Source organism: Leishmania mexicana, chromosome 32 (assembly GCF_000234665.1).
Source record: "Leishmania mexicana MHOM/GT/2001/U1103 complete genome, chromosome 32".
Classification (NCBI taxonomy): domain Eukaryota; phylum Euglenozoa; class Kinetoplastea; order Trypanosomatida; family Trypanosomatidae; genus Leishmania; species Leishmania mexicana.
Genome location: NC_018336.1, coordinates 314,791 through 341,940, shown reverse-complemented (window position 1 = coordinate 341,940; position 27,150 = coordinate 314,791). Strand labels below are relative to the sequence as shown.

The 27,150-nt window shown below is 60.9% G+C and overlaps 6 protein-coding genes across 6 annotated transcripts; all 6 read right to left on the bottom strand.

Moving 5' to 3' along the window:
* Positions 1–641: 641 nt before the first annotated feature.
* LMXM_32_0970 (conserved hypothetical protein) lies at positions 642–2,438 on the bottom strand (the record flags this gene model as incomplete). Its single annotated transcript, XM_003878298.1, has 1 exon — positions 642–2,438. The coding sequence occupies one exon, from the start codon at positions 2,436–2,438 to the stop codon at positions 642–644; it is 1,797 nt and encodes a 598-aa protein (XP_003878347.1).
* Positions 2,439–5,277: 2,839 nt separating this feature from the next.
* LMXM_32_0960 (putative nicotinate phosphoribosyltransferase) lies at positions 5,278–6,555 on the bottom strand (the record flags this gene model as incomplete). The annotated part of the gene is made up of 1 exon (XM_003878297.1): positions 5,278–6,555. One exon carries the CDS (start codon positions 6,553–6,555, stop codon positions 5,278–5,280), a length of 1,278 nt encoding a protein of 425 aa, XP_003878346.1.
* Positions 6,556–10,264: 3,709 nt separating this feature from the next.
* On the bottom strand, positions 10,265–14,962 carry LMXM_32_0950 (conserved hypothetical protein; the record flags this gene model as incomplete). Its single annotated transcript, XM_003878296.1, has 1 exon — positions 10,265–14,962. One exon carries the CDS (start codon positions 14,960–14,962, stop codon positions 10,265–10,267), a length of 4,698 nt encoding a protein of 1,565 aa, XP_003878345.1.
* A 1,232-nt stretch (positions 14,963–16,194) lies between these two features.
* Positions 16,195–19,728, bottom strand: LMXM_32_0940 (conserved hypothetical protein; the record flags this gene model as incomplete). Its single annotated transcript, XM_003878295.1, has 1 exon — positions 16,195–19,728. The coding sequence occupies one exon, from the start codon at positions 19,726–19,728 to the stop codon at positions 16,195–16,197; it is 3,534 nt and encodes a 1,177-aa protein (XP_003878344.1).
* Positions 19,729–21,202: 1,474 nt separating this feature from the next.
* On the bottom strand, positions 21,203–22,852 carry LMXM_32_0935 (conserved hypothetical protein; the record flags this gene model as incomplete). Its single annotated transcript, XM_003878294.1, has 1 exon — positions 21,203–22,852. The coding sequence occupies one exon, from the start codon at positions 22,850–22,852 to the stop codon at positions 21,203–21,205; it is 1,650 nt and encodes a 549-aa protein (XP_003878343.1).
* An 843-nt stretch (positions 22,853–23,695) lies between these two features.
* On the bottom strand, positions 23,696–26,344 carry LMXM_32_0930 (conserved hypothetical protein; the record flags this gene model as incomplete). Its single annotated transcript, XM_003878293.1, has 1 exon — positions 23,696–26,344. One exon carries the CDS (start codon positions 26,342–26,344, stop codon positions 23,696–23,698), a length of 2,649 nt encoding a protein of 882 aa, XP_003878342.1.
* Positions 26,345–27,150: the final 806 nt, after the last annotated feature.

Here is a 27,150-nt window from a genome sequence, read left to right as displayed (position 1 = left end):
AAGGCACGCAACGCGAGGGCGCGTCGGTACTCCTCCGCCTCTATTCCCCCCCCCCACCTCTCTCCTCATGTCTTGCCGTCCTAGTAGTTTCCTCTGTCGTTGCAGAGCATCTCCCACTGGCCTCTCTCAAGCTGCTACCGCCAGGCACCCCCCGCGCATAGCGCACACTTTTCATCGTTGTGCGCGGCCAGAACAACGAGCTACGGCAGTGCCCACGTGTCGCTTGCGCATATCAAGGCCACACACGCGCACACAGACAGCACGGAGAACAGAGACATCGCACATGTGTCCCAAGAGCGGAGCGAAAAATCCACACCCTCTCCTCAAACAGGCTAGAAGGCAACGATTCCATTTTGTCCGTGCCCCGGCACATACCCACACACAGTACGGCAATGACACAGTCAGCGCTGCATCGTCGGCTTCGCTGTGCTAAGCGAAAACATCCGCACAAAAGCGCGCACAAAACACCCAACGGAGTTACTCCGCAAGGGGTGACACGCGTCCGTCTACTACCCCAAATGCTTCCAGGTCACACCTCCGCTTATGCGGGTAAGAGTGGGTGCACAGACAGGCGCAACACACGAGCATGCGTGCTATTCTTCCCCCACCCCGCCCTCCTTCCTCGCACTCCACACACGACTTTATGTAGCAGGTCGTTCCCACGTGGTCGTCTCCACACCGGTGTTCGGATCACGGTAGGCGTAGTAGGTTTGCTGGTACTCCTGAGAGAAGATGGGTCGCCACCAGACCGGCAGAGGGCCATGGCTGTCGTAGGTCACCGCCGGCAGCGCAGGCGTTGCTGACGCAGACTCGCACGTAACGTGCGACTTCTGCTGGGGTTGCGTCTGCGCATGCGTCGCCGCAGCCATTGACTGGGCTTCGACGGGGAGAGCCGTCTCCGGGGCTACTGCCGCAACAGGGACAACTGCTTCAGTATTCTGATGCTCCCTAGGCGCCGCCGCGCGCGCATCGTGCCACCGCCCATCGCCGTGGCGGCGGTCAACGCGGCGACCGTGGCGCCAGCGGTAACGCCGTGAAGACGACGACGAAGAGTCAGGGGAGTACGAGCGGGACGAGGAGCGGGAGGCGGAGCGGCTGCGTGAGTACGACGGCGACCGCCTCGAACGCCGCCGGCTGTTGCGCGGGGACGGCGAGCGACGACGCTTGTGCGGCACCTCAGCCGACGGCGCTTCCTTTGGTCGCCCTTCCTCCTCGCACATCTCAGCTCTATCCGGCGATTCGCTCTCACGAATAGACGCAGGCCTTATTGCGTGAGAGTCATGTTTCCACTCGCGCGGGGCTCTCACCTGCAGCCTTGCCAGGTTCTGCAGATCGGTGAGGTCCAGCTCAGCTTTGCAGAAGGGACGCACCGCCACCGTGCGATGATAGTTGCGAGTGCCGTTTGGAAGAAAACGACTCTGACCCTTGCGCACACTGTAGGAACAGTTCACGTAGTAGCGCACCTCGGCGCAGATCGGCAGCGGCCCCTTCTCCGGCGGTTTGCGGCTGCGCTCCGGTGGTTTGTAGGCGTTAGACTCACTCACAAACTCCACGGCGCGGCGCGTGAAGACGCGAATCACTTGCGCCGCCACCTCGGCGTTCTCCAGCTCGACCAGTGCCCTCCATTCTCGCTTCGCCGCGGCGCGCTGGCACTCGATCACAACAATTTTTCTGGGCTGACACTCACCCACCAGCATTTGGTACACCATAAAAGGCGATAGAGGGAAGCTTGCCGGAACACCACCCTGTCTTCCATGTGTGCGGTCCTCGTTGTTTTCTCGATGGCGATTATATATTTCCTTGAATAGAAAAGTGACCACCACCGTCTGGCAAACCTCGCCACAACGTTCCGCACCACCCAGCGTCTCTCGGCGACTTGAGCGCATTTCTTCATTTCGCGGAGCACGCACGGCTTCCGATGCTGTCGCTGAAGTGATGGGCGGGACGGAGACTGGCTTCGGCGCCGCTGTCGGCGCGCTCTCCGACATAGAAGAGCTTTTCCCGTCCTCGGCACACAGCGCCACGTCTGGCGCGAGTGTTGGGGTGGCAGCCCTTGGAACAGAGTTGGGGCGCTGTCGCCCGTCTGCGCCCCACGTCACGACCCCCTCCACCAGCACCTCATGTACACCCAAAGTTAAGTAGCCACGCCGCAACTCCAGCGCGCCGTCCTCGGTGCGCAGTAGCACTCGCACTCGGTCCAGAATTGTCCACAGCGCCTTTGAGGACGAGAAGAACACGGCCCCACACTCCATGACATTCTCGCCAGATGTGCTGCGGATCGGCGGTGTGTTCAACAAGATGCGCGTTATTCCGTTATCGGGGTAATGCGTGTCGAACAGCTTCTGCAGCGGCTGGACGACGTTGCGGAGCGCCGGTGGCAGGTCCAGCAACAACAGGGCCGTTCCGTTTAGCACGGCATCCTCGTATCGGTGCGACATCTTCCTTCGTCCGCTGAGACAAGTTTTTGTTGTCGTAAGGAGGAGTACGGCGACACGGTGCAGATCCGTCCCACTCGATGCAAGCACGCGCGCACACACAAAAGAAAAGAAATTGGGCGGTAAGCAGCCCCCATTAGGCGGATAGGCGCGTGGCAGACGACCACAGTACCGCAGAGTTCGAACGCGAGAAGAGAGTCGAGCAGTCGAGGGGGAGAGAGCAAAGACATAAGGCCAGCACGGCTGAGCTGAATGGCCTACCGTTCAAGTGAAGGCACAGACTCCATGAATGGATGGAGAGGAAAAGCCCATCCGCCCACGTTCATGCGGTGGCCGTGTCCTCTGCGAAGATGGGGGGGGGGGGAGGGCGCGCCGCGCCTCACCCCCTTCTTTTTTTCCGCGGTGTGCAGCACACATACATATATGTGCTCCTTGTTGCTTGTGGAAGCAGTGTCTTTTGTGCAGGCGCAGCTGTGGTTGTTCCCGAAGACAATGCGTGCACCACTTTTCTTATTATTTCGTGCTGCCCTTCTACGGCCTTCGTCTCGCCTCGCCTCGTCTCCTGCACCCCCGCCCCGGTGCATTGCGACGTCGAATGAGCGGACGGAAAGAGCAAGAGCAAGAGGGGAAAGCGAAGCGGCGTCATGAGAGAGCCAAAGATGGGCGGTGCACAGAACTTGCAGCTGTGAGCACGCACCACAATCCGAGTGGCTGTAGAGGGAGACGTACACCTCGCATGGGTGATCCAACGACAAACGCATGAGGGCCCGACGACGGATGAGGCGGCGGTCAAACAAGCTCGAAAAAGAAACGGTGCGATAAAGACCAGGACTGGGGGAGGGTGCTTGAGGAACGTTGTCGCACTAACAATACTAGTAGCGGTAAGAGGTCGTCTCGGAGACGCACCTCGACACGCATGCAAGCATGCAGGAAAAGGCTGGGAGAACACCAGCACCGTCAGCGGGTGAAAGAAGAAGATGGGCGAAAATAGAGTGCAATCGCGTTACGGCGACCCGTCTTTCGTTGTCCTCATATCGCTGCCTGGAAGCGCCATGCGACAAACGGAGTACAGAAGGCAACACGTGTGTATGTGTGTGTGTGTGTGTGAAAGAGAGAGGAAACCGCGCATGTCGAGACACACATGCGCATCTACACGCACTGATGCACGTGCGCGTTTTGCATCGCCAAAACGCCTCACCCGTTTGCGCTCTCTCTCACACCGACGCGAGAGGGCAACCTTGTGGGTGCGCGAGTGTCCCGATTTAAATGTCAGAGAATGAGCGAGACCTACGACATCGCAGGAGTGAGAAGCGGACGGACAACATCACTGCGGGTTCAGTGGTTGCCGTCGCTCTTCTGTTGTGCTGCCGCCTACACGAGCATGCTCCCCCCCACCCCACACACACGCACCCAGACGTTATCCTATGCCCCAGCGCAGAAAAAAAGGGAAGTGACGATGAGAAAAAAAACTTACCTCACACCGTCCATCATCCTTCTCTGTGTCTGCGTGCGGGCGGAGCGGGGTGGGATGGGGTGGAGGAAGGGGGAGATGAACCAAGTGTGTACGCCTATTTTCCCATCGTCTTCTCCCCAACACACGCCTGCGGCGGCACATCGTTGCATCCTCCCCCCTCGATTCGCCACACCTTTCCTAGCATCTTCCATACCAGGGGGAGCGCCGTATGCAGAGACACGAGAGCTTGCATCCGAAGCTCACCGCAAGGACAGGCACGCAGCGCAAAGAAAAATATTTGAGCGTCATTCCCATCTGCCTCACCGCTCCACCTTCGCCACCGCCAGCCAAGGCGTGCTTGCAGTCCTCACTAATCCATACCTGTCTCGCTGTTCGAAGGCGACACACACGGACGGCCAGCGTGTGCGCAACAACAACAAAAAAACGGATAGGGGCACCACCTCACACGGTACATGACGTGCACAGAAAAGCGCAGCTTTGTCCCTTTTGTTCGCTCCCTTCCCCCTTCGACGTGCCAACAGGCGGGCCGCGAGCGAACCGGGAAACGGACGCATGTGCGAGGGAGCACACCCTGTGAGAATAAAAAGAAAGAAAGCACGGGAAAGCGGCTGAGGGAGAGACACGCAACTCGGGGAGGCGAGGCTGACGGTGAACGGACCACCAGGACGCGCGTCAGGGGGGGGGGGGAGACTGTGAACAACAAACCAGAACGGAAACAAGACAAGGGATGATTTGCGCGCAACAGCCAACCAACAGACGAACCGCCCCCCTCCCCCTCCACCGTGGAGCGAGCAGCCCGCTGTCGTGTAAACTCCATCCCCCACAATATATATATATATATATATACAAGCGACAAGGCAGCGCAGTGCATGCCAAGGAAGGGACAAAAACCGCAACCACAGAAATAGGGAACGAAACATATGCAATCGAAGTCATAGAGGGGGAGGGAGGGAGGGAGGGCGAGGCAGAGAGATGATGATGACGATGCGGGATTCTTTTTTTAGTGCCACTTATGCGTATGCATATGTATTGCCTTAGGAATATATAAACACGAACACAAAAGGGCGATATATGTATACAAGGCAGCAAGTGGAGAAAGAAAAGGTGAGGGGAGCAGCTACAGCAGCAGCGCCAGCAGCACAGGCGCTACCCCGCCGGGGGGTAAGGGCCAAGGTGTGAAGCGAAGCGGTTTGACAAGAGAGGTACGGCGCAGCAGCCTCGGTGCCGCCACACCCGCACATCTTTTTGTTTTTGCCCATCGCCACTCGGTGTCCCTCTCCCTATCTCCGTGCTCGTCATCGCGAGGTACTCCTTGCCGCTTACACGTGTGGCGATGACGTCCTTCCGCAGCAGTGTTGAATCGCCATACTAGACGGGGCCGCCCTTTGGAACGTTAAAAGCGGCCTTCAGCTTCTCGACGTACTCGAGGTCGTCGTACGCGATCTTGCCGGGGGTGTCCGACAGCTTCGCGACTGGCCTGCCCTGGCATCGGACCATTTTCATGACGATATTAAGCGGGCGAACTCCTTTAATGGAGCACGTCAGCTGCGTGCCGATGCCGCATAGCACATTTATGTCTTCCTTGAAGCCCTTGTACAACTCCACCGCTTTCTCCAGGTCGAGCCCGTCGGAGAAGACAAGAATCTTGGAGTGGGTATCGATCCCGAGAAGCTTGTAGTGAGTCAAGGCCTTCTGGCCCCACTCCGCCGGTACACCCGAGTCTTGCCGCAGTCCCTGATAGGCGTTCGCCAGACGCGTGCCGAAGTCCTTCAAGAAGGCGTCCATTGAGATGCAATCCGTAAGCGCAATGCCGAGGCACTGGGGGTACTCCTGTAGCCAGTGGTCCATCGCCATAATCTGGGAATGGTGCAGCTCTGAAGAAAGCTGCTGAAAGGCCTGAAACCACTCGTGCGCTTGAGTGCCCACAGGCGGCAGACCAAGGCGCCGCGCCAGATCGTAGTTACTCGTGCCCATCAGGTGCGGGCCGAATCGCGCATCCTCCTTCAGTGTCCGCACGACCGCCTCCTGCACCGCCTGGCTGCAGCGCCGGCGCGTGCCAAAGTCAGCAATCTTGAAGGTGGCAAGCTCCTCCTCCGTGTGATTAGCGAAGAACAGATCCAGCTTCTCGTGCAGGTTCGCCAGCGCCTCAGCCGGACCCACGCGAGAGTGGCGGCTGCGTTGGGTGACCTCGCTGACGATCGCCAGTAGCGGGATTTCCCACATAATTGTTTCTACCCATGGCCCCTCCACCGTCACCTCCAGGTCGGAGCCGTCCTCACCGAACTCGTTCTTCTCGTATGCCATCGTTGGCGGCACGGCGCGAATGCGCACCTGCTCCGGCTTGTAGCGGTAGCCGCGCAGGTATTCGAGGTAGTCTTCCTTGAAGTAGGGCAGCGTTGCCAAGTAGGCAGACTCCTCTTCGGTCAGTTGTACACTGACCATCTGCTGCACGTGCGCGTACACCCGATCCGCGTAGATGCCGAGATGGACATCCTTGTCACGGCAGTTGAACTTGTAGCCCGCAGTGACAGTTGGGTTCTGGTGAAAGACGGCCTGCTGCATGTGCAGTTTGTACGCATCCGTGTCCAGGAGCGACTTCATAATCGGGGCGAACTGGTTCGCGTGAGCCATCGCACTGTCGGCCATTGCTATGTTTTTTTTCTCTCTTTGCCGTTGGGGAGAGGCGCAGCAAAGGACACAAGAGGAGGACGTGACGTGCAACGCACCACGAAGCTCTCCCGTGCTGTGACTCAGTAAGGTCTGTAAGCAAGCACTGAGCAAAACGATGGGCGAGAGCGAGAGCGACTGCAAGCGCCCTGAGCAGGCGACAAAGATGTGGCGAGAAACGGTGGGGGAACACGAGCACACGCACACAGACACGTATATTAGAACACGAAGAATAGGGTAAGTGAGCGGTGGGGGGGGGAGGCGAGAGCGGGCCCGGAACAAGAGCAACAACACAATGAAGAGACGAGGCGCTGAGTGGCAGGGACACAACGAGGACGGAGGGGACAAAGGAAGGCGAGGAGAAGAGAGAGAAAACGTCAGCGCGTGTGCTGCTGCCAGGGGGTGAGGAGGCTTGTGCGACAACTTTTCTGTTGCCTGCGGAAACCGACGCCGATGTGTGCGAAGACCGTGTGTGAGTGTGTGTGTGTGCGTGAGAGACGGTGGAGGGGGGGGGCTTACGTGTGTGGAAGGAGAGGAATGGAGAAGATGAGGTGTGCGGTAAAGGTGCTCGGCAATGAGAGAAGGAGTGCAAGCTGCTCGACGGCGCACATAGACGCAGAAAATATACAGGAGGCAGACACGCCGAACACGCGAGATAGGGAGTGGCAAGGTTCGTGCCGGTGTGCGCGTGTCAAGTCGTAGCTCAGAATACGGAGAAAAAGAGAGGAGGGAATTATGAGGGTGCACTTTCGGCAAACCAATGTGCCGAGGCTTCAGGTTCTGCTCTTGCGGTGGCTATACGTGTCCGTGCCACATCGTCGGTAGATGGAGTAGGTCCCGTATGTGAGACAAGGAAAAGGGAAGAGAAGAAGCGCTGAGTGAGATAGGGACGCCTGGGAAGCAAAAGGCGGTGATCCGTGAAGGGGGTGAATCGCCGAGGTGGCGCAGAGTTCGTCGGCAAGGAAAACAGAAGGAGCAACCGAACAAAGGAAGAACGGCAACTGCGCGTCGAAAGCGAGTCATGACGGATGCGCACACCCAGTTGCGTGTGGCGGCGTGCCAGTCCCGTTTCGTTGCTGCCCACCAAAGAACGGGTTGGATCACAGAGAATGTGAACAAGGCATACTTGTCCGGCCTTTTCGGCATGCGCACGCTTCCGGTAGTGCTGCTGCCGCGATCACTGCCCCTTGTTTTGTCCATTTTCGGTTCCTGGCGCGGCCTACAACAACTCACGCCACTCCGCAAGCACATGTAAGTCGGCATGTTCGCGCGAGAAGGTTGGGATACATTCTCTCGTTTAACGTGCCCATCCTGCTAAACAGCACGAGCTCAACGCCGGCCCCATCCCCGCCCTGCCTCAGGGCCCCACCAGCGTGGGACAAAGCATGCCACAGGCACGCACGCGTCACACCAGATGCGCCGACTCGGCTTTGTGAGCACCGCCCCCCACCGCCCTCAAGCGCTGCCCCCTCACCCACCGCCTCACAGCCGCTCCCCCGCTATGCCGGCTGCCACCCCTGGTGCATCCCCTCCCCTCGAGGGGAGTGGGTGGCTCAGGCTTCCCCACACCAGCGGGCAGTGCGAGGGCCGGGTGGTGGGATGCGTTCGCGTCACGCGGACACTCTGCCCATCATGTGGAGAGTGCACACGTGCGTTCGCGGCTGCAGATCACCCGGACGCCACGCCGTCCAGGAGCTGACGGTCCGCGATCAGCAGCGATGCACCGCCCTGACTGCGCTGAGTCGCAGGCACTCGGCCCTGTCGGCGCCAGAGGTGGCTCGGCATTGGGCAGGGATAGGGATGGGGATAGGAGATGGGGGAGGAGGGTGCCGCTGGGCCTTGAAATGCCACGCACCGAGGTGCGCCCGCACCCCGTCGTGAGGGGGTCGCAGCGTCGGTACAGACACAAGAAAAAGAAAAAATGCATAGGAGAGCGAGCGAGCTGGCAGAGAGAGTGAACACGACGAGAGATCAGAGGAAGGGGAGCTTCGGCATGTGAGAGCATACACACACACGCACATGCAGATGACTATACACCCACGGACGTACGTACAAGCTGTACACAAACAGAGAGTTCGAGCGGAGAGAAACGAAAAACATTGCACGTGTCTGCCAACAACAACAGGAAAAGAATAGACAAAGACGCGTGGTGACGTCAACTGCATCGAGAGAGAGAGGGGAGACGGAAGGGTCGGGGAGGAGAGTACATCGTGATAATGCATGGAGCTAGATATGATGTATACATATGTGTGTAGAGAGGGAGAGGGAGAGGGGGAGGGGATATATATGCGTAGCTATAATGCTTTGGCGTTGTCTTGGAGGTCGGAGGCAAAGGATTCTGGGAAACACACACACACACACAGATACGCACCCACACAACAACCCCCGAAAACAGGGCAGGGGTCTTACCAAAGAGAGAGAGAAACGTATCAGCAACTCCCCACTGCCGGGGACAGAGAAAGGAGTGGTGAGATGGTGTTGTTGGGAGAGGGGCCGCGGTGGAGGAGAGCACCACGAGGGGAGGCGCAGGAAGAAGAAGAGGGTGCTGGTGTTGTGTGTGTGTGCTTGTGTGCCGCAATCAACGCAGGGACTAAAAAAGCACGCACACACATACACACACACACAGAGAAACGCTTCCTGAATGGTATTCGAGCAGTATAACAGGGGAAGGGTTACGGGAAACACTACCCGGTGGACCCATCTGCCCGGTGACATGAACAGGCTCATACACACTCCAGCACCCGTTCCATATCGCGCAGTGCTGCGGGGTACTCCGGCTATATCATCGTCTGCTTTTCATCACGACACACAAGCACACACACACCCTCCCCCTCGCCGCTGCGGTCCCAGTCTCCCCGCCGAGTGCATGTCGGTAGCGCCATGCTCGAGTGCTGCCGCCGTTAGCATTCCAAGGAGGGCGTTAATAGCTCTCCCGCTAGTGCCCTGCACACCTGCAACGCCACTTTTCCCAGAAACCTCTTGGCGGGCTTTTTTCAGCTCCTGCGCCGCCGCTGCACGGGTGCTCACGACGAGACCCGCCCGCTCGAGAGACAGGTAAGAAGAACGGTATGTAAATCGCTGTTGCCCGATGACGACTCTGCTTCGCTTTTGGAGGGCAGCTGCGGACAGCGGTCCCGCTGCGTTGATCAGCACGTCACGCACGGCGTTCGCGAGGGCTCGCTCCCTCAAAGCGGGACGGCCGCCGAGATTCGCCATCGCCGTGATTCTTATTGCCACAGATGTGGAGACCGCGTGCGAGGTTAGTGGGGCTTTGCGTGCGAGTACTTGTCGCCTGCTCGTGTGAATGTGGAACAGTCAGCGGTGACGATTGCCTCACCAACGATGGGACGCCTTTTCCAGCGACGATCCCCACGGGAGACGGCGGATCGAGAAGCGGTGCCTCAGTCGCGTTCAGGTTGAGCTGCGCCACCATGCTCATGGAAAACGGTGCCGCAACCATGCAACACAACTGCCGCGAGTGATTCCACGGGCTTCCATCGGCGCCGTGAGGCGCAGTCGTGGAGGCCGTGCTGGGATGGGGGCGCGTCATGGACGCTTTCGCGTCGTTTGACAGAGATACTGTGCAAGCAATCCTGCGGCGCAGCGCGACGAAAACGAGGCAAGGCTCATGCGGCTCATCTGGTACGTTTGCAGAGGTTTCGGCGGCATGCTCCAGCGACCCGCGAAGCTACTCTGCAGCCTTGCTTTGTCCAGCGGATTCGCTGTGCACGCTGGCTGCAGCAGATGGTGTCGCGGGGGTACTGGACGGGATGGCAGGCAGCTCGGGTAGCACTGCCGGCGGCTGGTGGGACGACGACGACGACGACGATGCGTGCCCCTGGCGGTGGAGTTGCTGGAGCTGGCGTACATACGAGTGCTTTAGCAGTCCGCGAGTGAGTCGGTCTTTCTCGCACAAGTACCGTGTGTTTCGCCGGAGGCGTGCGTGGAAGCCTTGGTTGGCGGGGCTCAGGCGAGACGGGGGAAGGCTGCAACCGTCCTCGGCGAAGAGCTCGGGTTTTGCCCTCGTGCCCGTTTCGGCGCTCTTCGTGAAAGCGACAAGTTTTGAGTGTCCGTGGCTCTGCCGCGTGTCCACTCCCACGGCGCGCCCGACCCTATCCACCGAGTGTGGGGCGTCGAGAGCAGGTGACGGACGGGCCACCAACGACGTCTTGACGGCGGCGCGGGACGGGGAGCTGCCGGGGCAGCCGAGGTAGACGGTTCCACCCATCGTTCGCCGTGACGTTGCGATGCAACCGAACGGCATGTTGCCATTGCATGCAAGCCCCTTGATAGGCCCGGCCACCATCGCAGGTCGTGCATGGTGCGTCGCGTAAAGGTCGGCCAAGTAATCGTGGTAGCAGCCGCTCCCCTTGATCTTGTCGTGTCCGTCTTGCTGCCAAGTGAAGTTGCCGGCAAGCGAGCACGGCAGCGGTACGGCAGGCGGGACGGTCGGTTCGCCAATGAAGCGAAAGGTCGACGGCCGCGTCGTGTCCCATTCGTCCATTCCGAGCTCTCCAATGGGGACGCCTGCCAACGTGAAGACACGCACAAAGTGATCGATGCCAGTGCAGATGATGAGCAGACGAGGCCTGTCCGTATACTTGTGCATCCCCAGCGAGGAACGGGGTGCGTCTCTGCTCCCGCCCTCTTCCGGTGTCGTGCCGACATCTTCGGCGCTAGTCTTCGTCTTGGGCAGCGGCGCGGCGGGACGGACGACCGCGGTCTCCTCGTCTGCGTGGACAAGACAAATGCCGGACAGCTTGAGCCCACTTGAAAACACGTGCACGCGCTCCAGTTCTTGCAGCACCGGCAGCGCCCGTTCGGAGGCCGTCGCATCCTCTGCTGAGCTCGCTGTCAAAGCTGCAACCGCGGGAAGTTTCTCCTTCGCTGGCGTTGGCGTCCGGCAGTACAAGGCCAGATTGGGCATCGCGAGAGCAGCCGTCTGCTCGCGCAAGTCCACCAGCAGCTTCCACTTCAAACGGCATACGTGAACCTTACCCTCACCGTCGCCGAACACGAGCGTTTGCCCGTCTGTCTCCTCCATGTCCATGTCCACCACCGTCTCGCCTCCACCCCACTCCGTGCCCTCCCCTTGCCTCCCATCCTCGACACCAGCCGCAGCTGTCAAACTCACGGCACCCAGGCAAACGCGACGCAGCGTGTGCCAGAACGACACGGTGCCGTCCTCCTGTCCCACGAACAGCAGCCGGGGGTGGACAGCCGGCAGCGTCATGAGGCAGCTTGCGCGCGAGACAACTGCGCCTGTCGTCGCTGCCGCCGCGGCCGCCGGGTCAGCACCGGCAGCCTGGGCCGCTCCAGCAGCCCCGGCTCTGTTCACAAGGGACTCGAGGAAGAGCGTGGCGGGGCCAGGGACGGCGCGCCGACCTTGCGTTCCGGCAAGCACGCCGCTGCCGCTCATCCGCCGGCCGGCAGCCGACACGGTGCCGTTTCTCCACAGTAATGTACTCGGACCTCCAACGCTGGCGAAATCGTATGCGGTGTTTACCGTTGATGTCGGAGAGAGAGTGCCGCCGGCGGCCCACGTCGGGGATAGCAGAGACTCGTGCACCCACAGCGGGGCACCTTCCTGCCGATCGAAGAGCACGTTGTACACCAGAATTGCTCCAGAGGTGGTCGCGCACCCAATAAGCTGCATCCCTAGCTGCACTAGCGTTGTCACATCGCCAAATGCACTCGGCACCGTCCACGATGACGCCGAGGTGGTAGAGTATTCGCCGAGTTGAAGACCGCTGCGCCGCTCTGCGGCACCAGAGCTTTCCACCGCCGCGTCCACGTACATGCGCGAGCCGAGGACGAAGACGTACGAAATGGAGCGGTGGCGCAGAAGCGAGCCAACTGCGGTGACATCGCGGCTCGGTGATGTCAGCGCCACCGCTGTCGCCGTCGCCGCAGCTCGCTCCACAGAGGCGGTGGCGGCAGACCTACCACGGCCGGACATCGGCTTCGCTCTCGTCCTCGCTGTGCCCCTCGAAGTCGTCAGCGAGGACGAAGGCGACGGTAACGCTGCTGGAGCGGCAGCTGTTAAGACGCGCTCGACTTGACCGTTCAGGATGTTCCATACAACCATGACCCCGTCAGCAAAGCCCGTGAGTAGGCGGCGCTGTAAGAGGTCCATGGAGACAGCTGTCGGTCGAAGCGGGACTGACGCTGTTGCCGTGTTCGAGAAGTTCGAGAGTGGAAAGGAAAACTCGTTCGTCCCTGTCCGAGGAGTCCACGTCATGACGACGCCGTCTGTGCCCACCGTCACCACCTGCCGAAAGGCACGCGAGGACAGCGTCTTGAGAATCGGCACGTGGTGACCTCGGTAGCGCTCCGGAAAGCCAGAGGAGACCTGCCACTTCACGCGCAAGCAAAAGGGGAAGTGCCCAAAGCACAGCACCCGCTGCCGCGCCTCGTCCACGTGCATCTTCGAGATGGTGGAGTGGCTGGCCCCGACAGCGCTGCCGAAGCGATCGAGGGAGCCGGCCGTGGCCAAGGAGACTTGCTGCTGGAGGTGAAACCCTTTGCAGTCGTAGACGTGCAGCACCCCATCGCGGCTAATCGTCAGCACTCGATCACCAATGAAGGCGCCGCCACAGCATGGGCTGTTGGCTGGGTCGAGCAGTGCGATGGGAGACGGCTGCGTCCATTCCCACACGAGAGCACGCCGCTCTGGGCCGACAGTCAGCAACATCTTCAGCTGCGGGTGCAGGTGGAAGTCGGTTACGCTCGCGTGCTGCCCGGGGAGGTCAGCCGCGTAGAAGGACCGAAATGGCTCTCCAGTTACGAGAGACATGACGCGGACGTGTCCGTCGTCGCCGGAGCTGACTAGGGCATGCAGAGGCAACAGAAGATCCAGTTTTGTGACGCGGCCGCGGTGCAGCTGGCGGAAGACGTGCCGCGCCACGAGCACCCGATTTGCGTTGAGGTGGTGATGCTGGGCAAGCTGAAAGAAAAAGACGTCACCAGCGCTCGTGCCCAGCATCAGCACATCCTCTTGGAAAGTAGATTCGTGAAACATCGTCGCCGTCACAGGGTCGATCAAGGCGGTGAGAACGCACTCCGCCAGTTGCTGGTGAACATAGGGGCCTCTGCCAGCCCCGGTTAGTGGGGTGTTGTTCTGGTGCAGCACCTCAGCTGCCTCGGCGGTTGTGAGGGAGTACATCGTCGTCAGAGTGGCTGTAGGCAAAGGAGATGACACCTCTGTGTATGACGGGGACGCCGGTGACGCGCTCGCACCCGCTGCCGCGGTGGTATCCCCAGGCTGTGCTGACCCGTTGCGGTGTGGGTGCTCAGCGGCCTCCGTCTCTTTGCTCGTGGGACGCACGGCGCGGCACACGTGCATGGCAGAGAAGAGCAGACGCCGCGTGCGCTCCTCATGCGACTCCCGCGAGCCGGCGCGGCTAGTGAGGGGACGCGACGACGGCGGGGTCCTCGATGTATCCGGGGACCCGATGCCCTGTGGGATGAAGCGCGCGCTGCCGTAGCGGCGAGCACTCGATGCGGTGAGTTTCGATGGTGCCACCCCGCCGACGTGCACAGTGTCGATCGTCTCGTTCGCGTACGTCATGCTGACCGAGGACTGGGTGATGCCACGGCCGTGGTAGACGCGGAGCACCTCGAACGTGGCTCCGTCCAGGATATAAACCCAGCGATCCATGGTGACGACGTAGAGAACACGCTTATTGCACCCCCAGTGCAGCCCCACAATCCACTTGTCCACCTGCAGCAGTAGGCCTCGGTAGGCAAGGTCACTGCCGCTGCTCCAGGCCCGCACAGAGCCCGCACTGCAGCCCGTTACGAGGAGACGGCGCACCGGCTCCACCGCGACGCAGGTGATGGAGCTGCTGTGCTGGTCATCGAAGCGCATCCCACATGGCGGGTCGCCAAGGACGAAGCGCTGGTTCTCGAGGGCTAGGTCGGCCTTCTGTCGCGAGCGGCTCACCAGAAACGCGGTCAGTTCATTCCAAGAGACGGTGTCCTGCGTCTCGGAGATCGTCTTGCTCAGCAGCGCCTGGATCTCGGGCAGAGTGGCAGACGGCACTGCGCTCTGGATGGCGTGGATGAACTCCTCCTGAGACAAGCTCCGCAAGGCTAGCCTCGATGAGGAAAGCGGAGCAGCAGGAGCACGCAGGTGCATCTGTTGCTTACCCTCTTCGGGTGAATGCGCGCCAGTGGTGTCACCTGTGCCGTGTTGGCCGGGCGGATGCGCTGAATGTGAGTTGCGGTGGAGGTCCGCAACGATATTGGACAGTTCATTTGCCGAGTGGTGCGTCTTCGGTAGCGCTACAACACCGTCAGCGGTTCCGCTGCCTGGGTGTTCGCTTGATGGTGCTTCTAACAGTTGGCCATCTTCCCCGAGCGGGGGCACTTGGAAAGCGCGCATGATACTCTTCAACTCCGGTAGACCGATTCGCTCCTCCAGGGGGAGGCGTGCCACGACCGATGCAGAGCTGTGGCGCCTACTGCCGTTAACTGTGACGCTGCCAGAGCGCACTCTGTGCACCCCGCGCTCCTGCGCTGTGTCCGAAACAGTAGGAGCTGCGGAGGTTGCAGTAGGCAGAGATGGCTGCTTGACAGCCAAGATCCACTCGTGCAGGTTTTCTACGGTTGTCGCAGCGTTGCGGGCGGTGTTTCGGGACATAGCGGTTGTGGTTACTGTCGTCGTCGCTGTCATGGTGGTGGGTGGCGATGAGGGGTGCCCACCTGCCGTGCCCGACGAAGAGATCCCGGACGGGTTGGAAAGCAGGGCGTCGGTAGCGATCCACTGACCCAGCGATGCATCTTGGGAGCGATCAGCGCTCGCACCATCGCGCACAGGCCCCAAGCGCTTTTTTTTACTGCAGAAAGGTTTCATACGACTCACTCCTCTTGGTCGGCCAGACGCGCTAGCCCTCATCTGCGATGGTACGATGTTGGGGGAGGGGAGGGCCGCGGTAGTGCAACGCCAAGGAAAGAAGGGCAACAACGCGGTGCGAGTGTGTGCGCTTGTGCGACTACTTATGCGTGTGGCAGTGTCGGTGTGACGGGAGGGAGGGGGGGGGAGTGGTACGCCAGAGGAACAGGCGAAGGAGAAGAGCGCGCACACAACCACGCACCCACATGTCGACAGGAGGCCGTTCTTCGCTCTGCGCAGCAACGCGCCAAGGCAGGAAGGAAAGCGATGCGGGGAGGAGAGGCGGGCAGTGGAAGCGCAACCACACGACCCCAATCGCAAGAGCGCTGGACTCTCGTGCAGTGAAGCACAATACCGCGGCATCGCGCACTCCAAAGGGCTGTGCTATGCGAAGGTCACAACGAGGGAAAAGCGCAACGCCTCCCCGCCTCCCCCCGGGTGCCCTGGGCTCGATTCCACGTTTCTGCTGTATTCGTCTCGAGGGGCTGAGGGGGGGGGGGACAGAGAAGGCATTTTGAATGGGCCTCACTACGCATGTGCCCGCATGTGTGTGCCCTTCCCTCGCCCTCCCGCGCCTTCCTGGGCGTGCGATTGGGGCTCCCTAATACGTCTCTCGTGCGGCGGACAGCCATCTAAACAGCACCGTCATCGACACACCGGCCCACACACACACAGACACACACACACACACACACGCATAACAACGGAGTTGGAGAGCGCGCCTAATGAAAGTCGTCCGATGCCATGAGCACCTGCGTGATTGCTTTTAGTGCCATCATCATATCGCTCACAGACTTGTCGGTCGCCATGTGGTCGTCTCGCGTCAGCACTGTCAGCTGGCGCCACGCACAGGGAAGGGCTGCGAGCAACATGCAAAGCTCGCGCAGATACCGCTTGTCGATCACTTTCAGCACCATGTCACTTACCTGGGACGGCAGGGACGACGTCAAGGCAGGCAGGGGCTGTGCCGTCAATGAAGAAAGCGCGCCGCCGCTATTCGGCGAAGACCCACCCGCCATGGGCCGAGCCGCAGCCTCACCGTGCCCGTTTCCTGCGTCCGCGTCCCCGTCGGTGGGCTCGTCCTCTGACGCGCAACCGCGACTTCCCAGCGCAGACTGCAGCGGCGACGAGGCAAAGCCTCCGCTTGCGGGGGCGTTATGGGCAGCGATGGCCGCCGTCAAGGGCAGCAGAACGCTGGCAGGCTGAAGCAAAGAGGTGTTCACCACCGTGGATACCGCGTAGGAGAACGGCGCGCTCGCGGCCATGCCGTCATCAACGCAACCGCTCCCTCCTCCACCGGTGCGAAGGTTGGTGGCGCTTGCGACTGTCAGCGTGGACATCGAGGCCGCATTACAACCTCCTCTCCCGGAGGCTTGACGGGAAACATGTCCAGAAGACGCCACACGAGTGAGGCCTGACCGGAGCGGTCTGCCGAGGTTCGTGCCACCGCGCGACAAAGGGGTCAACGACGAGGATGAACCTTGGGGCGGCGGTATCGGGGCACCAGCTGGCGCCATCGCATTTCCGCTGTCAGCCGTGGTGTAGCTCAAGTCACCATCGCTCTGTACGCGGTCACCGTACGGCGGCAACGGCGGTCGACCAGGCGGCGCTACGGACGTGCCGATACCGGGCGCAGCGCCACCACCGCCCACCGACCCACCAAGCTGGCCAGATAGGGTGCTGCCAATTCCCCCGGTCCCAACAGCAGCAGCGGCGCCGGTCATGGTGGACGCGCCTGATGCAGCGGCGTTTATCATACGCGACACGATGGCTGGCGCAGTTCGTGAGCTGAGAAGCTCCAAGTAAGAGTAGATGCGAGTGAAAAAGATGTCGAGGCCATCGTTGACACCACCGTTGCTGCTGAGAGCCACACAGACGCGCAAAAGGTGCTTCATCAGGGATGGGAACTCCATCAAAAAAGGGCGGCTGTACTGCCCGTTGCCGCTGAACGGCGAGTGCACGTTGTTCGTGCTGAACGCCCCGCCTGTAGTCGGGAATACTGGTGAGGTAAAATTGCTCGTGTTGCCCGCGTCAGCCGCGGCCCCACCAGTCGCGCCGCCCAAGTGTCCGTTGCCGCACAGTGGGCTACCAAAGTGGTTGCTGCCCACCCCAGTGGCACTGCTCGAAAGGGTTGGTAATATGCCAGCTGACATTGTCGTTGGCGTTGCCAAGCCCCCTCCACCACCGCTGACGCTGGGTGTGACAGGACTTGTGGCAGAGACGGCCGCCGTTGCTGAGGCCATTGCGTTTTTCTCGACATGAGAAGATGTCGTGATGACGCGCTGCACCTCGTCTAGCTGCACCTGCCACCGCGGACGCATTGCTTCGCCAAACACAATCAAGTGCAGCTCCGACAGAATTCGATACTCGTCCAGCAGGCGGCCAAGTCGGCGGCACCCGTCTCGGAACGATCCACTTAGGAAATACCCGGAGCAGTCACACCACAAAGACGCCACGATGGAGCAAATCACGCCGTACTCGTTGAAGTTGTGCAAGTGCTCGAAGAGGCGCGTCTCGAGACGGTGTTCGAAGCCGAACGCAGCCGTAGCGTAATCGAGAGCCTGCTCATGGCGTAGCCCGAAGCACTGCTGGATGGTCGTCAGGAGCGGCATATCAAGGGGGACGCACATGTCGCCTTTTCCACGATAGAGGGCTGCGACGGTGACGCAGATGTGCTTGATATTTTCCCACTGGCGGCGAAGGGCGTGAACGTGCTGATCACTCAGCCGCGTCACCGTCGCCGCGTCCATCGCTGCAAGCTTACCGGGGGAGCCTTTCCACCGGCTGGTCCAGAAGGATGCGGCGGTGACGCTTCCGTCCGCGGCGCTACTGCTGTTACCACCACCGCTACCAAGTCCCGCCACACCTCCAAAGCCCGCCGACAGTGTACCACACACGTTCTCTTCGCGCGCTGCGCTCAGCGCCGCTGGCAGGTCGAAACGGCTTAGCTTGTCACCGAAGGCCCACCGAAAGACGCTCGCGTCCGTCTCGTAATACATCTCCAGCAGCTGCAAACGCGCTGCCACAGGTATGGGGATATAGTAGTTCGAGAGAAACGCGTACGGGGAGCCGAGATGTTCCTCGCGGGACAGCTCGCGAAACACCTGATACTGCTCCGTCACCTCTTCGAACAGGTAGCGACTCTGCAGGGAGGAGGAGCCGACGCCCACCCCGCCAATCGCCTCGAACTCCTGTAGCTGCCGCTGGAACTTCATGTAGCTCTCGCTCACAAAGAAGCACTGACGCTCTGCACTGTCCTTTCGATGCTTCTCGCGGCGCTGCTGCGGGGATGAGGAGGCCTTCGTATCACCGAAGTTTACATGAAGGTGATGACTGCTGCTCGCCCCGCCTGCCCGTGCTCCACTGCCGCCGCCAGTGATAACGGCGGCAGCCACCTCTGCCGTGGCAGCGGCGGTAGGGTCATCGGTCAAACGCCTGAAACTACTGAGGTCGACAGACGGCAGCGATGAATTGCTGTACTCGGTGTTCAGCGTCGACGGCAGCGCAAACGAGGTGCGGGTGGCCGCCCCTGGCGACGTCGCGGCTATGCGCGAACGGGACGAGTGCGGCGCTACGTGACCCGACTTTTTGTGTTCGGAACCGCCGGGCGACTTGTCCAGACGCTGGTGGTGACGATGGCGATGGCGATGGTGGTGTGTACGGGCGCCGCCTTGGGCGGGGTGGAAGGCCGCGGAGGACGGCGTTACGGCAACCGCCATGGATGATGAAGCAGAGACGTTGTTGTTGCTGTTATCTACCACGGTGGTGGTGCTTGGCGCTGTGGCGGTGGCCGGGACGTGTGCGCCGCTCGCGGAGCTGCTTATTGAGGTGTTGCGGGGCAGAGCTGCCGCCGTGGTGGCCACGGCAATCTCCTGCGGATTCTCATCTTCGTCCTCTAGGCGCCTGTCCTCAGTCTGCTGTTGTGCATTGTGCATCACGGACAGCGAGTGCTGGCGTTGCTGAGAAGTCCGTTGTTGCCTTCTATGGCGACGGTGCGCCTTGGAGCGGGTGGCGGACCGCGAAGAGGACTCCGATCCCGCGTGCGAAGCTTTGCCCAAGTCCGATGACCTTGAGGAAGAGAGCGACGCAGAGGACGTGCGCCGACGCGGGGACGCCGCTGGCGTTTCACTCTGCAGCGCCATGAGCTGCTCCACTGTCTCCTCAACTGAGTACCCCGCCAAGAAAAAGCGGAAGGCGACGAAGTCGATGCTCACCGGCCACGCCGAGCACGCGTGCATGGACACAGAGACAGGCATTTTTGTCCGCTTCAACCAGCTCTTCTTCACGGATAGTGCGGCGAAAGGGCGAAAAGGAAAGCCAGCGAAGAGACAAGATGGGGCACAGACAATATCTATGCGGAGGGGGTGATGGTGGTGGTGGAGGGCGAGATGCAACTATAAGAACGTGTGAGCGGAGCGAGAGGGAGAAGGGGTTCAGTATGGCCTGTGCGCGTGTTTGTTGGCCGGACGTCGGCCAATCCCCCCCAGATCCTCCAAATCCGACCCGACACACGACGGCGCACGAGGAGAGAGCGAGGCAGCAACGCCAATGGGAAAATGCTAACAGCACTCTGTAAGTTATCGGCAGTAGGCGTGCTGGCGCACATCAAGCACAGACGGCAGAGGCGATCGGCAGAGAAAGCAAGAACGCACAAGTTAATATGCGTCATAGTCACAAGCATGCACACCAAAGCACGCCCTCCTCCACGGTACCCACAGGCGCAGCCGGAGGACACAGAGCATACAAGAGCGCAAAAACCGCAAGATGGGCATCGGCGAGGATATCAGAAGCAAGAGGGGAGGCGTCTGCAGTACAAGACAGTGAAGCCTCAGCGCTTCGGCGTCCTTACATGATGCACCCATTGTCCCTGTTCGGAGTTATTTCTGTTGTCTGTCGCGAGAAGCCATGCACGACCGGCGAGAGTTTTAGCAACACTTTCGGAGAGGCGTGGTCATTGCTCTGCCGTACCAGCACGACCTCAACGCCGGCCCCATCCCCGCCCTGCCTCAGGGCCCCACCAGCGTGGGACAAAGCATGCCACAGGCACGCACGCGTCACACCAGATGCGCCGACTCGGCCTTGTGAGCACCGCCCCCCACCGCCCTCAAGCGCTGCCCCCTCACCCACCGCCTCACAGCCGCTTCCCCGCTATGCCGGCTGCCACCCCTGGTGCGTCCCCTCCCCTCGAGGGGAGGGGGTGGCTCAGGCTTCCCCACACCAGCGGGCAGTGCGAGGGCCGGGTGGTGGGATGCGTTCGCGTCACGCGGACACTCTGCCCATCATGTGGATGGGCACAAGCGCGCTTACTGCCGCAGGTCTCCCCGAGGCAGCACCGTCCAGGAGCTGACGGTCCGCGATCAGCAGCGATGCACCGCCCTGACTGCGCTGAGTCGCAGGCACTCGGCCCTGTCGGCGCCAGAGGTGGCTCGGCATTGGGCAGGGATAGGGATGGGGATGGGAGATGGGGGAGGAGGGTGCCGCTGGGCCCTGAGATGCCACGCACCGAGGTGCGCCCGCACCCCGTCGTGAGGGGAGACAGCGGGGGAGAGAAGCAAAAAGACGACGAGGTGCCATGAAAGCTTCGTGAGTGAAACACGATATAAGATCAGCACAGGAGGCAGCAGCGTGAGAATAGCGGCTGTATGAGGCGTATGTAAGGCTCAAGCGGCATTGCGTGCGAAGGCGATTTTTTTTTTGCGCTTCTGGCGCTCACACAAGCACCACACCTCGTCAGAATCCGAGCTGGTTCATAGTGTCCATGAATTTCTTCGTTGCTGCGGCCGGCTTCTTCGCCACGGTTGCGGCCTTGGCAGGTGGACGGGGCGTCTTCTTTGCAACATCCGTTGGGCGCGACGTGGATGGGATGGCCCTCGCAGGCGCTGAGGGCACCGGTGGAGCAGGAGGAGCTGAAGACGGCAGCGAGTCCGTTGGTGATGGCGACGGGCCTGAGACCGAGGCCGTGGCTGTGGGTTCCTCACCACCGCTGCTTGTGACTTTGCGAATTATGCTCATGTGTTTCGCCTGCCCTGCCTCCAATTGCTGATCGGCGATTCGCACATGTGCACCGCCGATGACAGACGGGGATGGCAAAGATGGCCGTATGTGCAATGTCGATGAAGCAACCACTGCATGCTCTGTGACTGCTGCATCGGGTTTGCAAGCGGCAGGGGCGGTCGCCGCCAGCTTCTTTGAGCTTGGTTGAGGTGGCCCCTTGACAGAGGCTCGCGGCACGCTTTTCTTCAGTGGACCGCTCGGCACCAGACCCTGCAAGCTCTTGTGGGCTGTGCTAGCAGTCGTTGGCACCTTCACTGCTGACGCCTTGGTCGGCTTTCCAGCGCTAGCAACGCCAGGCAATGGCGTCGTGTTGCGTGTCAGCGAGAGAGCAAGCTTTTGGGTTACTTGAGATGCTGAGGTGCTCGGTTGATGCACCGCTGCAGTGCTGCCAGAGTCAGCTCGCCCGGTTGCGTTTGCCCCTGCCCTAGCCTCTTCGGTGCTGTCGCGACGGCGTCGTTTGCTGCGCCTGCGGCAGCGACGGTTTCGCCGGGGCACTCGGGCCTCGGCCAATACAGCCGTTGCGGTTTGTTCGACCCATGCAGCGCACGCTTTCCGCACAGCGTGCTGTGTAGACAGTGAGGCGTTCCCAGCGGTGTTTCTGACTGCGATGTCGTTTTGCTGCTGCCCACCAGTGGCGATGTGAGAGAGCGTTGCGTTTCTCTTCGCCGCGCGTTGGGCGGCGTCGAGACAGCGAAGACAGCACAACATGAATCGCCTGCGTGGGATGGGGGGACGTGAAGGACGGAGCTGACGTCGCACGCGGCACTCCTTGATTGTGGCGAGTGTGGTTCGGCGTGCTTTGAGCTTGGACAGCTTGGGCACGCCGCCGCTGCTGAGCCACACACCGCAGCGAGGGCACCAGCATCGACGCACCAATCGTAGTGACCACACCCGCATGTAGCGGGGGCTATGGACGCCTGCGCGCTGAGTGGCCAGATTGCCTTTGCGAAGGACTGGATGCACGCATGGACCGAGTGGCTTAGCGAGGCCGCGCCGGACTGCGTGGGAGCCGTAGTGAGCGGAGAGGTCACGGTGCACATCCACCATGAAGGAAAGCGGCGCGGAGACAGCAGAAGACGATGAGGACACCAAAGACGATCCGTTAGCATGCGTGCCCGCGCCCACGTCTGCAGCAGCGGTGGCAGTGCGACCGAGTGCTGCAGAGCTCACCTCTAGCGCGATCTGGGACAGCCGGCCGCACAGCTGTGCTCCAAGCTCCTGAGAGCGGCGCGCAAGAGAGCGTGTGGCCCTGTTCTTTCTGGTGCCTCGTCGCGAGTACGACAGGCTCTCGAAAAATGAAGAAGAGAAAAGTGAAGAGGACGGCATCCTGCATGCCCTCCTGCGCTCGCCACTATAACAGTAAAAGAGAGAGTGGAGGCGACGCAGGAACGGATCGCCAGGGGCGCGGTTGGTTGACCTGCGCGGATTGCACACTGACCCACGCGCTCGTGGGAGGGGTGGGGGAGGGAGGGGCTCAGTCCTTGAAGTACTTTGTTGTATGTGCGCAGATGCATGGGGTGGTGGGTTGCGGGGCAGATAGAAAAGCACGGAGGGAGAGAGGGCAGGTGACCGGGAGAGCGGAACATCGTCCTCGTGTTGGTGGCAGCTGCCCGCGCTGGTGTGCCTATCAACGGGTCCACGGCAAGCCCCGAGTGCGCCGCCCTGGTGCCGGCAAGGTGGAGGGTGAGCAGGGGCTCGGGAAGGTCATCTGCTGCGCCTTCCATCCGTGCTGGCGCTGACATGGCGATTGCATTACAAGCGCTCACAATGATGGAAGCTACTCGTAGTCCACCGACACTGTAGCTTCGCGCGCGTGGGAGTGGTGGTGAGCGTACGTCATCATCCGGAATGCACCTTCGCGTATGAGTGCGACGAGCGCAAGTGAGCAGGACACCAATCACACCGAAAAGAGAGAGCACACGTGCCCAGGGCATGCGCGCACAAGCGAAAAGCACAATGACAAGGAGAGGCGAGCCAGCACAAACATGACGGTACTTTACATCGAGGGGTCCACAGAGAGAGTGTGTAGGGAGGAGGGTGCACTGGGCTCTGAGATGTCACGCACTCAGGTGCGCCCACACCCCGTCGGAGGGGGGGGAGTTCTTGAATAACAAGACAGAAAAGACAGAGAAGGCCGCTGATTGTTTGAATTACCGAGAGAGGGGGCCATCACCTGTGCTGATGAACGCTGTTGCACGACACGGAAGCATCGAGCGGTGCCGTGCAATCCTCCTTCGTCAGTCTGTTAGCAGCGTGCCTCAGCTCGACCCTCACATCCGCCATCTGAAAGACGGAGCCTTTCAGTGTTTCCAGCAAGCGTTGATGGCTGAGGTAGAGGAGCTCCTGTGGGTCTATGTACCAGCTGAGAAAACGACGAATCGCGGCTTGCTCGCGCTCGGCATACGACTCGACAGTAGTTGAGGGGAAAGAAGGCGCCGTGCACTGCGTCATCACCTTGCTCGACCAGCCTCGGCGCTTGTTAAACTCCGACTCCAACCGCAGCTCCTCTCCGGCGCTCAGTCGGGCGCTACGCGACCTCTTCTCCGCAGCGCTATTGGTGACGGCGCCGTCTGCGTCGCCTTCCCTGCGCCGCACGTGCGACGCAAACACGCTGTCCCACTCCTCCATCTGTCTCCACTGAGCGAAGGAGCGACGCCGCGCTGCCCACTGGGCCACAATGAACGCACGCTTGTAGTTCACCGAGGTGAGCATGTGGTCCTGCAGAATTCTGTTCGCCACCACGTCAATCCTCTCCATCGCCGTTGGCAGCGGACGGTACTGCTGTAGCTTCAGTCGCGCATCCACCTCCAGCTGGCGCCACAGTCGCACCATCCGTCGTACCGCCCGCTCCATCACGGCGAGGCAGTGACGAAAGAAGCGTTGCAGCACATGGACAGCATCCACGGCGGCGAGCATGCAACGCCGCTGCTCACATTGACTGCTGTACACCACAAGGGTTGCGTAGATAGCATGCATCGCCTCGTCGAGTACGTCCGGCACCACTATCTGGGTAAGTCGTTCTTGCACTATGGCAATTCGTGTGGCATCTCGATCCCTCTCCGCTGCGTCCGGCGAGACCTGCGTTGCAGCGCCCGAGGGTGAGGCGCCGGAGACCCCGTTACCGCAGACCGCTTTCAGCGAGGTGCGAGGACGCAGGAAGCTTACGCGGGCAGTAGATGCGGAGGGGCGCACAGTCGTCACGGGCGACTGCGCTCCGCTCTCGGGACGCCGGCGGACCTCCTTCGTTGTCTCCTGTGAGCTGCTCAAGAGGCGCTCCAGCGAAGATCCCGTCGCCATGAGGAGGCTGTGCCGCATATCGTGCAAAAAGACGTCCAGCGATGTCACCAATGTCACGCAGCCCGGTAGCGCAACGAGTAGGCACATTGTGGTGGTGGTCTCGGGGAGAAGCTGGTATGGATTGGGCCGTAGATGTGCCAGCTGCGGTGGCAAGAGGGAGAAGCATTGGACCACGACTGCATCCACGCTGCCACCACTCGCGCTGAGCAGTTGTTGCTCATCCCCGACGATGCTGCACTCGGCTGATACTGGGATGTACTCTCTCACAAGCAGTAACAACGGTGACGGCGAGCCGCGCGGGTGGTTGGTGACGCTGTCTCCGCTCCCCGCGTCGTCTGAGCGAGACGCCGCCAGCACAGATGCATCCGCCGCAGGGGCCTGTAGAACTCGAACCTCCTCACGGAACGCATGACCTTCGAAAAGGTAGCGGTTCGTCGCCGGGTCAAACAGCAGATTGTCGAAAAACAATGGTGGCTGCGAGGTGGCAACCGCTGAAACCTTGCTCCAGTCGGCATGGTTGGAGAAGGAGTTGCGGTGCGTCAACGTGGTCGGACTTCTCGCGGGCGACCGCTCCGGCAAGAACACGGCGGTGCTCAGCGACTGCGAGAGCGAGGCGGCAGGAGAAGAAGCTTCCCTGGTAAAAGTGTGCTTTAAGGGGGACGTCCGCGGCTGCCAACGGGGTCGAAACCCCTTTGCAGTCGTCATCGATGCTCGCTTCATGCTGGGGTTGAGGAGGGTGTCCCCCGCCGAGCTCTGCACAGCATGCAGCGCAAGCGCGTCAGCTGGGGGACCAAACCACTTCTCTGGGAAGCTATACGAGTATGACGGGCTGCTGATAGCGGCGTCCACGGCGCGAATCGCGTGGTCGACGAGAGTCCCACTAAAGTTGACGCGAGGCCGACGGCGCAGCTCCCACGGGGATGGTGAACAGCAACTTTGCTGAGGTCGGTTCTCTGGGACCGACGACGATGTCAGCATGGAGGACGCCTGCGCCATAGTCTTAGATCCCCGTTTGGGCTGCTGCGGCGGCGAATCGGTGCTGTGCGTCGCCGCGTCATGCGCTGATGAGGTCACCGACATTCCCGACACCCAATCCACACCGCTCCCCGACGAAGACCTCGAGCTTAGTGCGGACCGATCTGCATCGCCATCAATGAAAGACGCGACCGGAACGCTCACAGTGGTGGGGTTGACGTTGTGCTCGTCTGCACGGCCCCCACTCGTCATGATGTACTCACTCGCCAAGGGATCTTCCATTGCATCCTGCAACGCGGCCGCCTCGACCTGGGCTGCCGTGTGGCGCAAGAGTAAGGTAATGCTGCGCAGAGTGGCCTCGCTGAGGAGACGTTGCTTACTTGTGAGCGCGAGCGCGGCGGTGGTGGAAGAAGGCATCTGTGTCCCGAGACGTGACGACAGACGGTGCCGTGAAGCCAACGACCCAGCCTCCGAAGGCGCTCGCCAAGAATCATCCCTGCGAAGCGCTGCCTTCTTCGAGAGTGGAGCGGAGTCCTGAGCGTTCATCAGGCGGAAAGTCACCTCTTCTCATCAATGGCTAACGAGCTTCTCTAAACGATAGAGTCTGGACCTTCTCATCCCCTTTCGCTGTTGTTGCAGACAACACTGCCGTTCGAACGGCGCCTTGGATACGTGTGTGTGAGTAGGATGGGGGGGGTTGTGGCATGAGAATGGGGGCAAGAGGAGAGTGCAGAGAGAAGGCGAAGGCATCAAGCAGCAGAGAGCACCGTGACGCACTGCACTTTCGACCTATAGCCGCATGGACGGGTAGCTTGCGTACACTGTAAACAGAAAAAAATGCTTACGTTCGAGTGTCGCCGCCGAATCCACGCAGAGGCACACACACACACATACACACGTGTGCGCAGCCCCGATTTGTAGTGCGGCGCCCGAGAGTGTGAGCCGACTTGGCGGCAACACACCAACCCGACGAGTCTGCCCGTCCCCTCCGCCATCACCTTCTCTTCCCTGCCTCCAAGAGAAGGAAAGGAAAGAGACGAAGAAGTGCACAGCCCCCCCCCCACCCCATAGCAGGAGTGGCGCCTCCTCACGAAGACCCGCCACCGTCCACCGCACGGCCTTTGTGCAATCGGAGAGAGCGAGAGAGAGAGAGACGGAGGCACGGGGGGGGGGGGAGGGATGACAGCCGCACCGCGACGCACGCACGCACGCACGCGCAAAGCAGGTGCGCATACGAGTGCACGTGGACGTTCCTTTTGTGTTTTGAGCGCATCGAAAATCACAAAAACAAAAACAAAAAAGGCGGAAAACAAAAGGATTTAACACGAAAGGGGCGCCTGCACACAGAGAGA